This window comes from Dermacentor andersoni, chromosome 1 (genome assembly GCF_023375885.2).
Source record: "Dermacentor andersoni chromosome 1, qqDerAnde1_hic_scaffold, whole genome shotgun sequence".
Lineage (NCBI taxonomy): Eukaryota > Metazoa > Arthropoda > Arachnida > Ixodida > Ixodidae > Dermacentor > Dermacentor andersoni.
In genome coordinates, this window is record NC_092814.1 from 215273105 (window position 1) to 215287739 (window position 14635).

Genomic DNA, 14635 nt, shown 5'->3' on the forward strand with positions numbered 1-14635 from the left:
GTCTGTACAGGCATTCAAGATTTTGTTGCTTAAATTCTTGTTGCTTCTACTGTTTCAGCTTGCAGGCATCAATTGTACATAGTAAGGAGCAAAAGCCAGTGTCCTTTGGCGAGCTGCTGCGAAGAGCAGGAGGAATGGGTGATATCAGAGACTGCCCAGTAAGAAACATGTTCTTTAGTGTCCTTGCTGTCACAGTCACCGTGTGTGAAAATGCACCATGTGTAGAAATGCTTATGTGCAGGGCACATGTTCCACTCACTTCTTGTACTTTTTTTTTACTACAGAGCTCATGTGGTGCCAAAATCCAGATATGCAAGACTCTTATGAACAGACCAGACATAGGTAAGAACCATATTTTGACCCTGGGCATTTGTTTTCACTGCCATAAATTGTACCATTATCTCAATGATAAACTATACCGAAACCTTTATAACTGACACATGCCTTCCCTCCTCTGTTACAGTGAGTCTTGGTCTGGTTTGGGATTCTGAGAGACCAAGTGTAGACCACATTGTAGATGTTCTCGACAGCATTGGGATGACTGTAAATATGGATGAGGTAATGTGTGACATGACATTTGTTCTCATGTGTGTCTGCATATGGTGCTGCAACTGCCCATCATTATGCAGAGTTTCTTCTTTTTAACCAATTTGCAATATATTAGGAAAACTATCACATAATGTGAGCAAAATTGTTGCCCGCCCTGCATGTTTACTCAGCTCTAGGAGATGAGAGAGAAACATTTTGATCCACTGTGGCAACATACAATGTAACTATTCCCAGAAATGGATTTTAATTAAATGAGTTGCACTTGTAGGAAACATACTTATCACCATTTGATGATGTTTAGTAAATATATGAAGGGAGAAAGATTTTGGATTTCACTGTGTCAGCTATTGATTTTAGCTCAACAGTAAATGGAAATAGGAAATTTGAATTTCTTTACTAGATGCCTGTCTATAGTGCAGCTTATTTCAGACTCCTTTACAGGCCGTACACAAGCGGCTGAAACTATTGAATTTTAGTATTTACTTTTCAAGGCCCTTACTATAGTCCTGCATTTTTTAGTACTCTATGAAAATCCTTGTTTTTCTTGTGTAGCAATTGTAAATAGTAATTTATAATAGTAAACACGATTATAGTTTTGACACTTTCATTAGATGTTTGTTTCTACATCCTAAAGGAAAAGATCGCTAGACCACCAGCTCCAACGTAGCTGAAGCACCAGCCACTTTGGAGTTGGTGCTTCAGGATATAGCTGTGTCAGCATCCAAGCAGGTGGGGTTCTTAACGTTCTGATCACAAAAGGGTTTAGAGCTACTGTATCACCTGGAAGGCAACAGTACAGTGTACTTTGTGTAATAAAAATGGTAATCAGCAATTCTTTTACAAAGTTTTGTTGAAAACTGCTACAACATGCAGCATCAGGTTCAAGGCCCATGAAAATGTTTACTTGTCGCTATATATATATATATATATATATATATATATATATATATATATATATATATATATATATATATATATAGTTGCATGAATCATGCTTTAACTGTACACATTTAGTCATTTATTTCTTTAGATATAGGTTGGTTCCATGTACAAAAGCTTTTGTTAAAATGTGTATGGATTTGGGTTTCTAGGTGGTAAAGCAGAGTACTTCTGAAGTGTTGTGATTATGATTAATGGGTAGTAGTCAGATTTTCTCCCTAGTTGCATTGATAGAGCTACCCTTTTCATTTCTATTTCAGATGTTTCATAAAGTTGTGGACACCCGGTGGGCCAGTACAGTTACTCACCACCTTGTGGGCATAGTGACCTACTATGGCAAACATTACTCTACATTCTTCTTCCACACAAAGCTGTGTGTATGGATATACTTTGATGATGCCACCGTGAGAGAGGCAAGTGTATAGGGCCATACTGTATATCCAGTTTTGTTTCATACACTAGTGGCGTAGCCAGAAATTTATTTCGACGAGGGGGATTTTCCACCGACAGCTACCACTCCTCCCCCTCCTTCATTCTCTCTCTCATTATATATATATATATATATATATATATATATATATATATATATATATATATATATATATAAATGGAGGTTGTACACCACGCAAAGACAAACTCCTAGCATTCCCTAGACAAGAATGCTTTAATAACAAGGATGCACATTTTTGCATTGCCAAAATAGCACTTTGCTTAACTTCTGAGAAAAGTTTTCCATTGCTAATGCATGCAGCAATTTTGCATCAAATTATGCTATCATGCTTATGCTGTTTTTAAAAATGATAATATTAACAAAGACCTAAAATATCATTAACGAATTGGTGCACTTATTTAATGTATGTCCATGACCTAGTGGGTACATGACTTGGGAAAACGAACAGAGCTAAAGACTGGGCCATACAAAACCAAGAGAATGCACTATCATGTGTCCTGTTGGAAAGCCAGACTTGTTGCTCCCCAGGTAACAGCGGAGATAAAAACCATTGTTTTCCAGCCAGATCTTCTAGTGTGGCTATGCACAGAAGAGGGCGGACACTATTTTGCAAGTCACCTGTCACTCAATCGCACTTTCGGCATTGTGGCCATACTTATATTGTTCCACATTTAAAAATATGGGAACGTAGGTTTGTGCTAGAACTTTGATAGTATCATACAATGCAAGTTTCACTCACTTTCAGTGACCTACTCTCCGAGTTGCCTGAAGAGATTTTTGGAAGTAACTTGCGATCATGGTATTGTAGTCATCATGCGAGGCATATTGTTATTTGATCACACTCGGGAATTGATGAGCCAGACAGCCCGAAGCAGGGCTGCTTCCTGTTTAGAAACCTTTGTGAAAATGACGTCATCTGTAGTTCGCAGTAAAATAAGGGCCAGTAGCTCCAAGAGATTTGAAAGTGTCGTGTCTCCTGACAACCGTCTATTTTGAAGATTTCCAAGACATTTAGTTAGGATGGGCTCTCCGCAACAAGCAGCACATGTTACGACGGGGTAGGTGAGCCTCAGCTAGGCGATTGGCCGCAGCTGTCTGGTGTTGGGCGATTGGACAGTGACGAGACATTCTCCCTACGTCATTAATTATCCTCCAACTTCGTTCTTGATGCCTTTTATGTGCATCCCCTTCCCCCTCCTCATATGCTTCACTTCACTCTCCTTCTTAAAATTGTTTTCCATTAGTCACTGTCGCACTCTTCAACATTCACCGGGCTGTTTAATGGCACGGCAGCCCCTAACATTCCTATATTTCTGTTTCTGTGTGGACTTCCGAGGCCATTCACCTACCTACCCTCCCACCTGTTTGTTGTGGTGGTTTCTTAGCTTCCTTGGCCCAGCACCCCCATCCTTGATATATAGAATGGAATGGAAATATATAATAGAATGGAAATAGGGGAATTGGGCGGGGCACTGGTAATTTGCTTGACACTGCGCTGTCTGGCCGTATCACTTGTAGGGATAATGATACTGAAATTGAGTGACTCGGAACTGCACTTCTGCCCCCCACCTATGCCTTCTCATGCCATTTGGCATCATTCCAACTAGTTTTGTCATTTGTGACTGATAAGATTATCGTCATTATGAATCTATAGTAAGTCTCACTTCTTTTTTGGGAATGGTGTAACATATCAACAGAAGCATCAGGAGCAAAAGTGTTAAGTGATGAGCTATACTTCCATGAAGTGAAAGAATTGTCGTCCTCCCAAGAGGAGCCTGAAGCTGCAAAGAAAACTTATACAGGTCTCATAAAGATAGCCTCACAGTTGAAGAAAAAATTCATCCTGGTCTGGGGATCGAACCCAGAACTGACGCCTTTCTGAGGTGGTTTATCTGCCATTTGAGCTAACTGAGAGGCTAGCTTCGTGCTACTCTCAGCTGGATGAACATTTTTTCCTTTCACAACACGTCCTCCACCTTGCAGATTTCCGCAGAACTCATTTGCCATATTTACATCCATCACTGGCAAACAGCAACCTGTTGTATAATGAAAGTAGGTTATGAATCTTGACTCGGTTATTTTTGTATTCTGTTCCTTTCTGTTCTAAGTAGTCCTGAAGAGAAGGTGAATAAGGGCAAAACAAGTTAACTGAAATTATACGGCATGCTTCTTGTTGTCAAGTGTGTGTGGCTTTATGTTGCGCCACTCATCATGTGGGGGCCACTCATGGTTATCTTGCCATGCAACTTGCTCCGCAGGCATCAAAGGCAATTTTTTCAGGCTGTGTGTTTTGTGAAGATGTAGCTTGAATCTGCATTTACACCACTGTATTCAGATATAGTATTAATGTACGTGAAGGAAGTGACATTGAGCTTTCTAAAGCTGGTACAGCGCAACGTAGGAAGGAAGAAACAAGCCGAGCCGGCCAGATAAAGAAACAGAGCACTTTAAGCATTGACACTGTTTGCATTGCACTTTCTTGTGGACAGGGTTCTGCCTTACTTCTTATAAAGCTGTAAAGTTTACTGCTGTATTTCCTGTGCATACACCCTGAGATTCACTTTTGGGGGTGTACAAGTAGCAAAGTTGCAGACTAAATTGAACACGACTATAATAGTGCTGGAAGCAAATCGAACCAAATATTAAATACTTCTCAAGTAATTTTTTCAATAATGAACAGCCTTCTTCACAATGAATATAAAGCAATGTTCACCTCCTAGTATTCACAATGTTAGCAAGTTAATCTCACTGAACTGCACACACAGCATGGTTTATCGAAAGCACAAATAGAGCACTAGGAATAAATGTAAGCAGTTCTTTTTCACGCAGTATTTAGCAAATTATCAGAATGAACTTTAAAAAGGCAGTCTTGTTCATCATCTGTGTACACTGTCAAGACTAAATCGGAAACGCACGTTTTCTATGGTGATGACAGACTGAAAAAAGGGGATTTTTTTCTCTAGTTGGATTGGTCATGGCATAGTTCCACTGTTAAATCAAATAATGTTGCAACAAATCGCATTTAAATTTAATCTGGAGGGAACACACAGCAGCAGCATTCATAAATAATACCAAACATTATCCACTGTCGAATGTCATTTCTGAGCTAAATGTGAGTGTGAATGATTGTGGTTTAGCTGTCTGCCTCCCTGCAAGACACAGTGAGTTCTACTGCGTAACTTCTTGGGCTTTATGACCTCTTGGGCTGGGATGAAAGTTATCGCATGTTTGCTTCAATTTCATGTCTGTTCATGCGTGCGCACTTGATGATGTGAAGTACTTGAAAACTATTAGAAGAATGTTTAAATTGCTAATAATGACTGTTTGATGTGAAGAATATTCTAACCTTTCGAATAATGTATCCACACTCTCCCATTCATTTGCATTTCAAGTATCTGGACAAAATTTTAGGCTATACCATATTTTGCTTGCGTGCTGAGCGGCTTTGAGCTTATAGGTGTCTGATTTCTTTCAGATTGGCCCCCACTGGCAGCAGGTGGTGGACAAATGTCACAGAGGGCACTTTCAGCCCCTACTCCTGCTTTATGCAAACCCTAATGGAACTCCCGTGTCAACAGCCACTGCACCAACTTCTGTGATACATTACATATCTGAACACAAAAGTAAGCTCCAACTTCCTTTCATTAGTCCATATTCGGTTTATAAATATGTTCTAGGCAAAACTAGAATAGTAGCTGCTCAAGCAAAGGTTTGGAAATATGCAGGGCTAATAACTTGCAATGAATTTATAACTTCCAAAATTTAGGGTTTGCTTTCTTTCATTTCCCAGGCACCTGATAGTAGTGCTCAGTGTTAGGACAAGGAGGGGGAAAAAAAAAAATAGAGCCATCTGAGCAGCCTATTACTTGCAAAAATAGGTTTGCTCGGACCTTGCCACTAGTACTGTTTTAACCACATATAGTGACGTTAAAATTCAAAGCTCCAGGTCAGTTGGAGCGTCACCCAACTTTTAAGAAAAGAAAAGAACAACATTTGTGCAGAACAGTGTGTTTATTGATACATTAACCTCGAATCGTGCATGTCACATGCCATGTTCCTTGCTTTTTCTTCCTGTGTCAATTTCTTTTTTTTATCGCTTTGTAAATTAGCAGGATGTGATGACAGCTCATGAGCATAAATACTTAAGCCAGTGGATACCAACACACTTCAATTGAACATAATGTGTTCTTCACTACCTTTAGTTTAAATATTTGTTTTGTGTGCCATTCATACATGTTCCATAGTCTGCCGAGAGATTTGCTTTCTCAGGAATTGAAGATTAACAATTTTGAGAGATTTTTCCCTGCAGATGTTGAAGAGAGACGTGCACAATTTTTTACTTATTTTTTCCAGCTTGTTTATTTTCTCGGTTACCTTTTGATAGCCTGTGCTTATGCAGGCCCTGCTGTTCATGTCTGCAATCAAGAAATAGTTTTAAAAATATATTTTGTGTATAGCTCAGGACCATTAGTATGCACACATATTGTTGTCCATTTGATAAAATAAGGAATTTGGTGCCCATGTTGTCATTTATGTTCTTTGGTGTGTACTCAATTCTAAAGCAGTAAATATTTTTTTAGTAAACGTAAACTAGCCCAATAACAAGTCTTGTGGCATGTTTCGATTGATTGTGAGAGTAACCAACCACTGTCGTGTTTGTGCACAGTCATTGGTAGACACAGTTCGTCGACATCAGTGGACTGGTGTTGCCATATGCCAGCAGAGCACCTTGCTGCTGTTTGGCAAGTTGCGAGACCAGTCGACTTGTTCACGGACTCATAGGTAGAAAAATACAGTGGCTCCTTGCCGCTTTAAACAGTGTTGGCAAAGCCACAAAGATCCGCTTTAAAGTTATAACACAGCAGAAATTAAACTTTTTCGTGTAGCATCACTAAGCAATTTATTTCATTCTCCCCACAATTCCTAAAATGCCCAGCCATTTCACAAAAGATTGCATTTCTGCTTTTCTTCAAAGATGCATAGAAATATTTCTGGAAAAAAGAAGATTCTCTCCATAGAACATTGCTGTCCTCATGTGGTACTATATGCCAGCAGTTCTCGCCATCATGCCTACATATCATAATGAAACAAATTATAAACAAGCACGCGCTTCTAGACTACATCTGTTTTGTAGTGATGTGGTTTGCAACTTGGCGATACGTAAATTCAAGGAAATTGCTTGTACATGGCTTGACCGCAGACTGTTCAGTCAGCCAGTTAATGCAACATACTTGATATATGCAGGGGGCGATTGTGCAGAAAAATGTTTGTGAAAGATTATCCTAGGAAGAATGAGCTAACATTTCCATGCAGAGTGTCATTTCTGACATCATTCAATCTAGGCTGTTTATAAGTCCCTACCAAATTTGGAGGTCTGCATGCTGATTGCAGTGTTTATATAGCACATTTAAAAAAATAATATTTGCAAGCATTCTTCAAAGCTATACTTAATTTCAGGCTATATGCCTATATGTTCACATGCCTGTACACTCACTTTTGCTTAAGAGTAGGGAATGTTGCCTCAGGTTCCAACTTTCAGACTGAGTGTAGATTGTGCATCTCAAGGCAAAGGATGAGAGAACCTGCTTGATGCAGTAAATAAGCATTGGAAGTGTGGAAATACAGATGATGATAGGGAAATACTGAAGAAATTGAAGCATCTGGGAAATTCAATATGGCAGACACCGTTTTTCATTAAACTATCTCTGTTTTTAATAAAAATATACATCAGTATGATCAGGGCATAACCATTATATAAAGCATATTTCATCATTGTTTTGCCTTGAAGTTGTTACATGACAGGTTCAGTCCATCATGTACATGATTAAAAAAGTTATTTCAAATCTCTTTGCATCCACAGAAAAACAGATGGACCTGAAGCGATCAATGAGTGAAAAGCACAGGTATGGGCAGCAAAATGGAAAAAAGAGTGAACACCTGCCTGCAGGAATGCATATTGCCGGTGATGTGCCATGGAGCCGCGGCAACTACCTGAGCAGCAAAAAAGGCATCAGCATGGGAGGCCGCTCAGCAATGCAGGAGCCTTTGCCCATCTTGGACATGGCTTTTGCTCACTGTGCAAAACCGAGGGCAAGGACTTACTCAGACACGTCCATCATGTCAGAACGCCCCTATGAGCCACATGGCAGTGGGTCAGACCTAGAAGCTCAGCACACAATGGAGGGTGTGCGCCATATGGCCAAACAGGCAGGAAGGGATAGCACCTTGGATGCAGACATCAACAGCACATATATCAGCAGGCAGGCAGTGGAGAGCGTACTGAGCCTTCAACACTTGCAGAGGCAACGAGCCCTCCTTGGGGCAAGCACATCAGTTGTACCTGGCAGCCGCAATAGCAGCAGCAGTCTTGAATCATTTGAAAACTCACTGCACATGAGGGAGAAGGCATCGGACTGCATTGATGGCACATGCCGTAGGAGAGATTCTGGAAACTGGAGTGGAGATAGAAACAGTGCCAGCTCAGCTAGCAGCACTTCTCTGGATGGGCCTTACTACTGTGCTTCAGGTGTAAGGAGGTGAGTAATGATGGAAGGTGTGGTACTGCAAATAAATTGAATAAAAATAGTGCTTGTTAAGAAAAAATCTACTTGTTTGCTTGGCTGCCATCCAAATGAAATTTAGGAAAGGTAGAAGCAGCAAGGCTGTATTTTTTCTGAGGAGTTACTTAGTGTACGAATACTTTTTTTTACTTTCCTTGTGCAGTAAAATATTCTCATATATTTTGCTAAGTAAGTTTTCTATAATTACAGAACTCAACTAAAGTGCAATACAATAAACAAAAAATTACCTTCTTTTATACAGACAGAAAACTAGTGTGTAGAGGTTATACCAGTGTAGAAAGCATTGGAAAACGTTGCATTTCTTTACTTTTATTTAACAAGTATGCATAACATAAAATTCTGTGGTTTTACGTGCCAAAACGAAGATATGATAATGAGGCACGCCTACTGGGGGACTCCAGGTTAAAATTGATCACCGTGATTTCGTAACGTGCACCCAATACAGGGTACATAGGCATTTTTGCATTTCGCCCCCATCAGAATGCATCCGCTGCAGCCGGGATTTGATCCCGCAACCTCTGGCTTAGCAGCGCAATGCAAAAGCCACTACGCCACCACGGCGAATCTGTGCATAACATAAAGGCAGTGTGGACAGTTAAGAAATGTGATTTATTGATTGGGTTGTTGGTCCTTGTTAGGTTAGGCAGATCATTGTCTATGGTTAGCAACATGTGTGGAAAGTACATTTTTGGAGCTATTTGTAATAAACATTACGCAAATCATACATGAATTTCTTCATTAGCTGCATTTAATGTACATGCGCTTAAGGTTCTTGCTCTAACTTTACTGAAATTGGTTGGGCAAAAACATATCACTGCGTTCAGAAATTAGGAAATGCGGCCAAGTTTGTGCAATATTACTTGTTTGGTGTGCTAACCAAAATTAATAGTGTCAGCATTACCTTCTTTCTATCTTTTTTTCTTTTCTTGTGCGTGTGTGTGCATGGAACACAAGCTTCACTTTGAGTAAATGACTGGATGTCTCCAGAACAATTGACAGTACTCTGCTAACGCTTATCTTAGTCTTGATAGTTTGTTAAAGGGCCCCTCACCAGGCCCCATAGCAAATTTTGGTTATACGCTGAAAAGTGTTACATGTCCTCTAGGGAGCGTTCTGCCGCAAACATTTTTCAAATCGGCTCATTAATAGCCGAGATAGAAATATTTCGGTGCCGCGAACCCATGATTTCAGGAGGCGAGCTCCACTGTATAGCAAGACACTCTCTTCACTCGCCCCGTCTAGCCTCCACAAGCGAAATTCCTTCCCTGCGTTCTCCCATACCGGACCTCAAGGATCGCGTGATGCATATGTCTTCATTTTTTTTTATCCTCGATTTTTTTTCCGGCGCTGCGCATTTTTGCTGATGGCGTTGCGCACGAGCTGTTCCGATTGTCATGTTTCGAGCAGTGCACGATTTTGCGCACTGTGCACAAGGACACATGACTAGCGGTATAATTCCGTGCTACACGAATACTGAGGCAGAACAAGCGGATCGCAGAGCATGATCACGCGCTGGAACACAATAGAAAATGGCATAGTTTCGGTACCTGCGCACGTGACTGCATGACCGTGGGAACAAGCAGACGAAGCGGAAGTACATCTCTCTTGCTTTGGTGCAAAGTAAAACAAAAAAACATGCAGACATTCCATTTGTGTGTTTTATTATTTCTCTAAACTTCAATTCGTCAATTCAAGCAACAGATCACACAAATAACAGATGTTGCCTTGAATAATTCTTGAAGTCGTGTCACCACTAGCGACGTCACACTGCGGACCCAAGTATGTAAGCGCATGGACACCAGCATGTCACCGTCCAGCTTGGAGCGCGGTCGCCGTGAGGGAAAGGGAAAACAGTGTTCAGATTGAAATTTCAGACCTTTTCGCGGAACATAGCGATGTAATTCTTTGCAAACACGATTGTTACCATGCATTGTATGCTCTGCGCTTGTCAGCGCAAGATGGCCAAACCTGGTGAGGGGCCCTTGAATGAGTATTTAAAGTGCAGTGTTCGTTTATGTTGCAAACGAGTCTCCGTTTCTCTTTTCTTTGCCACAGAGCTTGTGGAAGCCCTGGCAGGGCAGTGAACAACTTTTCAAAGCACGAGTATTCCAACATTGGGATGCTTGTGGACAAAGGCTACGACTCTTACTCCCTGTCAAGCACAGACAGCTACCCATCTGCAGGAATGCCTGGGTCTCCAGCCAAGGCAGACCCACGCCTGCAACAAATACCAGAAGCTGTGCACATTTCCAACAGGCTTGAGCGGGCCATTCACCACTCTCTGCTGCAAGGAAGCGACTCAGCCTCGGACTCCGTTTTTGATGATGTCTTCATGAGTGGGAAAGGAGAGGGTGAGTATTATGTCTTCGCACACTTCTGATATGCAGTTAACTGTATAGTTCTACATGTGCAGTGCAAACACATTTAAGAATGTTCCCTTAAGTGTATCCATTATTTGTTCACTTCTTTGTGCAGAAGAATCACAAGACTGTGAGAAGCTGTGCTCGCAAGCTGAGGTTTGCTTGAAGATGTCATATGAAAAAGAGCAAACAGGAGACCTTAAGATGGCCATTTTCTTTAGTGATTCAGCAGCAGGTGAGTGCAAAAAAAGTGGAACAATAAAAAAATGTAATTTGCCTATTGAAGTACACTACTTAAACTGGTCTAATGGCTCTCAATGTTTTTTTTAGCCAATTAAATTTTTTCTCCATGAAATCTCATTTATATAGGCATCTGCTGTTGATATTTTCTTTGTGACAGTGCTGCATTCATAGATTGCACTAAGATTATGCTAATCTTTCTTCCACAGCCAAAGCGAGAGCTGCCATGGATGCTCCTTATGGCAATGCCCAGTCACTGATTGCAGCAAAGATGAAGCACAGCATGAGTGTGATGCGCTCATCCAACCTGTCCAAGCGATTGAAAGAAGCAGAAGAACGCCGCCGGGGGAAGGAGCCCAACGGCTATGATGCTCACCACAGCCGCCAAGGGAGCAGAGATAGCACACACAGCCGTCACACTCGCCAGGGCAGCAGAGACAGTGCATGCACTGTCATTGATCTGTCAGAGCCAGTGAAAAGCATAGAAATATATGCAACTCTGCCCAAAAAGAGCTCCAAAAAGAAAAGTGGTGCACTGTTTTCTCACTCCTCTCTTCGTCTCAAAGATGATGTGGAAGTCTACAAGGATTTTCTTGCAGACCGGTGGCACACCAGCAGTCAGGATGATTCAGCCATTAAAATAATGTCTGATGGAGAGTACACACTCAATCCTAAGACTAAGATGAGAAATGGAGTGGGCAGCCTTAGTGAGACCAATGGTGCAAAGATGAAAGACCCTGAATTCAGTGATTATTCTAGTGAGTGGGAGCAGTCCAAGAAGCCTTCCCTACACCGAACGCTCTCCAACCCAACAGGCATGAAGAACCATGATGCTGATGATGCCAACAATGTTTCAGCTTCAATGAAGAAGCAGCACAGGATTCGGAGAAAGTTGATGGGTGGTTTCATGCGTCGCAAAAACAGGAGTCTGCCTGACCTGCGCGAAGGCAAAGATGCACCACAGACTGAATCAAGAGCACTTGATGACAATGTCATTTTTGATGCTAAAAATGAGCGTGGCATGAAACAAGAGTCCTCTAATGAAGATGAGACTCGGGAAGATCATTCTGCCACAATCAAACGCCGTGGCTTCCACCAGCCTCACAGGGCCTTTGTTAACAGAAACTATGCACAGCGACCACTTTTAACCAAGGTTGACCCTCCCCAAGTTGATGGGGTGACCTCTTCTACCTCACTACATCAGAGGAGCACTGCTTGTGAGCAGCAAGAAGATTCAGCTAAACTGGCATCATGTTGGCCACAGCCACGACAGCAGCCATCTGAAAGTGCAATCTCTTCTACGACACTGCACCAGAGGAATGCTGCTTTTGAGCAGCAGGACAGTTCAGCTAAACAAGCACCTTGTTGGCCACAGACACGACAGCAACCATCCGAAATGTTTGGAAACAAAACAATGGGAGTTGACGTGGGAAGTTTCAGTGATCCCCTTATGCCAAGTCCGGCTCTAAGCCTTTCCAAGGGCTTGACCACAAACCAAGGCACAGTATTGGAACCAAACAGTTTCTTAAAAGAGCTACACAACAAGAGAACACAAATCTTGAAATCCCTGCCCAAATCACCCGACAATATTCGAAACCAGGGCGGTGAGTCAGCAGTGCAAGTGAAGCTGGAGCAGCATTCCAGTCCTGCACCAAGTGGAAATAGCTGGTTGTGTGAACTTCAGTCAAAACAGATGGCGATGCTCAAGAAAGGGGACCGTGTGGATGATGTGAAGACTTCATGTGACAAAGATTTGATACTTTCTGGTAAGCAGATTTTTGCATCGTTACTCAAATAGATTCTGACTCTAAAAAATGATGCAATACTTAGCATCAGTACTTTCTTTTAATTTTAGTGTTAGGTTATGATAAAGTTTGCCACGGAAGAAAACGAATTAGGTGATAATGGGTTTTATGATTATGTAATTGTCCATCATTTAAGTGAAGCTTCATAGTGGGAAGTTGCATTTTATTCCACATTTGCTTGGGTCATGCCAAGGCACCTTAGTACATTACACAGCCAAAGAAGTTTATGTTGCTGACAGGCGATATGAACACTTTCTGTCCTTCTCTTAATCTTTTTTTCCCCTTTCTACTTTCCCCAGTGCAGGGTAGCTGACCAGGCTCAGCCCTAGTTAACCTCCCTGCCTTTCATTTATCCTTGTCTCTCTCTCAACTAATTGAACTTTCAGTTATGCCATGTTTAATGTTTTCTTTCAATATGAATCTATGTCATTTTCTGTGACATGCATTGCGTTTAGACTTTATGTGGCAGCGTATGCATACGAAAGATAAGATGCCTGATGCTTGCTCTGCAAAGATTGAAAATTAATTCTTGATTTATAATTTGTGACGTTTTTGTTTCATTTCTCGTTCATTCTTTAAATTTAATAGGAAAAGAGGAAGCTCTACGACAGCCACTGATGCTTTCAGCTCCCCAAGTTGCCAACAAACATGTAAGTGTTTATATATATATATATATATATATATATATATACATATTGTTTGCTAATAATACGTTAAGACATGTAATGGATGAAAACAGTGAAACACCAGTTAAGAAAGCACAATATAATAACCGATGACAGTCAAAATTCTAGAAATTGTTGCAATGAATTTTACAGAGGGTCAGTGTTGCTAGCCATTAGTATTTTGCCCTGCATGTAAGTTTTTTTAGCCATTTCATTGACCCAACGAGGATTGACAAAGTATGTAACAGGAGAATGGTCCTCCGCTGTAAACTGGTTGGATTTGGTATGAAACAAAGCTGTTGAAGTTTTACATCCATTGATTTGTTTTGCAGTGATGTTTTAGCGTGGGGTAGAGCAAATAGTTGGTTATGGAAGTGCATGAAGACACAAAGTAGCATAAGCTAGTGCATGAAGACACAAAGTAGCGTAAGCTTAATTTATATGCACTCGACATAAGTGGGTCAAGTCAGAGATTGGGCTCACTGCTCATTCACACAGATTTGATAGAGTTGACATGCACTTTGCCAAATGAGTTCAGTGAGTCCACTTGATAAGCAATTGATTTGATTTTTTAGTGTACCACTTAAAAAAACTTGTGCGGCACCTTTCTTATTGTATCTTGTATCTTTATCTTGTATTTTTAGAGCATCGCAGATACAAATATTGCTTTTGTATGCTGTAAAAATGGAACACAAATGTACTTAATTTTGGCATGGTCAACAAAAATTTGATGGTATCAATCAACCACATGCATGTTGTTTCTTGTGGCTTGTAGCAGTTCACGCCAGCAACAATGAATTTGCCAGCTATCTTTTCTTTTTCTGCATTTTATAAATAAATTAGACCTCTTGAACTCATTGCCTAGTTAACATCCCTCTGAGACATTGTCAAAATTCTTTACATCAAGTGAGATACAGTGCTGAAAATGCACTGCTGTAGTAGAAAAATCAAACATACTGCAACTTTGTTATTGCATTCTCTTTAACCAGTAATTTTCTTGCTCGTGAAAGTATTCCATTATCTTCAATAAAACTTGGTGCCGGGC

At 40.9% G+C, this 14635-nt stretch overlaps 1 protein-coding gene across 2 annotated transcripts in view; it reads left to right on the forward strand.

The window, feature by feature from the left end:
• ec (ubiquitin specific peptidase echinus) overlaps positions 1 to 14635 on the forward strand; it is a 77555-nt gene that overhangs the window by 59836 nt on the left and 3084 nt on the right. For both annotated transcript variants that reach the window (XM_050196215.3, XM_055063257.2), the window contains exons 7-16: positions 59 to 158; positions 285 to 342; positions 464 to 558; positions 1749 to 1901; positions 5415 to 5562; positions 7800 to 8475; positions 10576 to 10871; positions 10996 to 11115; positions 11330 to 12886; positions 13514 to 13575. In XM_050196215.3, the coding sequence (XP_050052172.2) occupies positions 59 to 158; positions 285 to 342; positions 464 to 558; positions 1749 to 1901; positions 5415 to 5562; positions 7800 to 8475; positions 10576 to 10871; positions 10996 to 11115; positions 11330 to 12886; positions 13514 to 13575 (3265 nt within the window). The remainder of the gene's footprint in view (positions 1 to 58; positions 159 to 284; positions 343 to 463; positions 559 to 1748; positions 1902 to 5414; positions 5563 to 7799; positions 8476 to 10575; positions 10872 to 10995; positions 11116 to 11329; positions 12887 to 13513; positions 13576 to 14635) is intronic.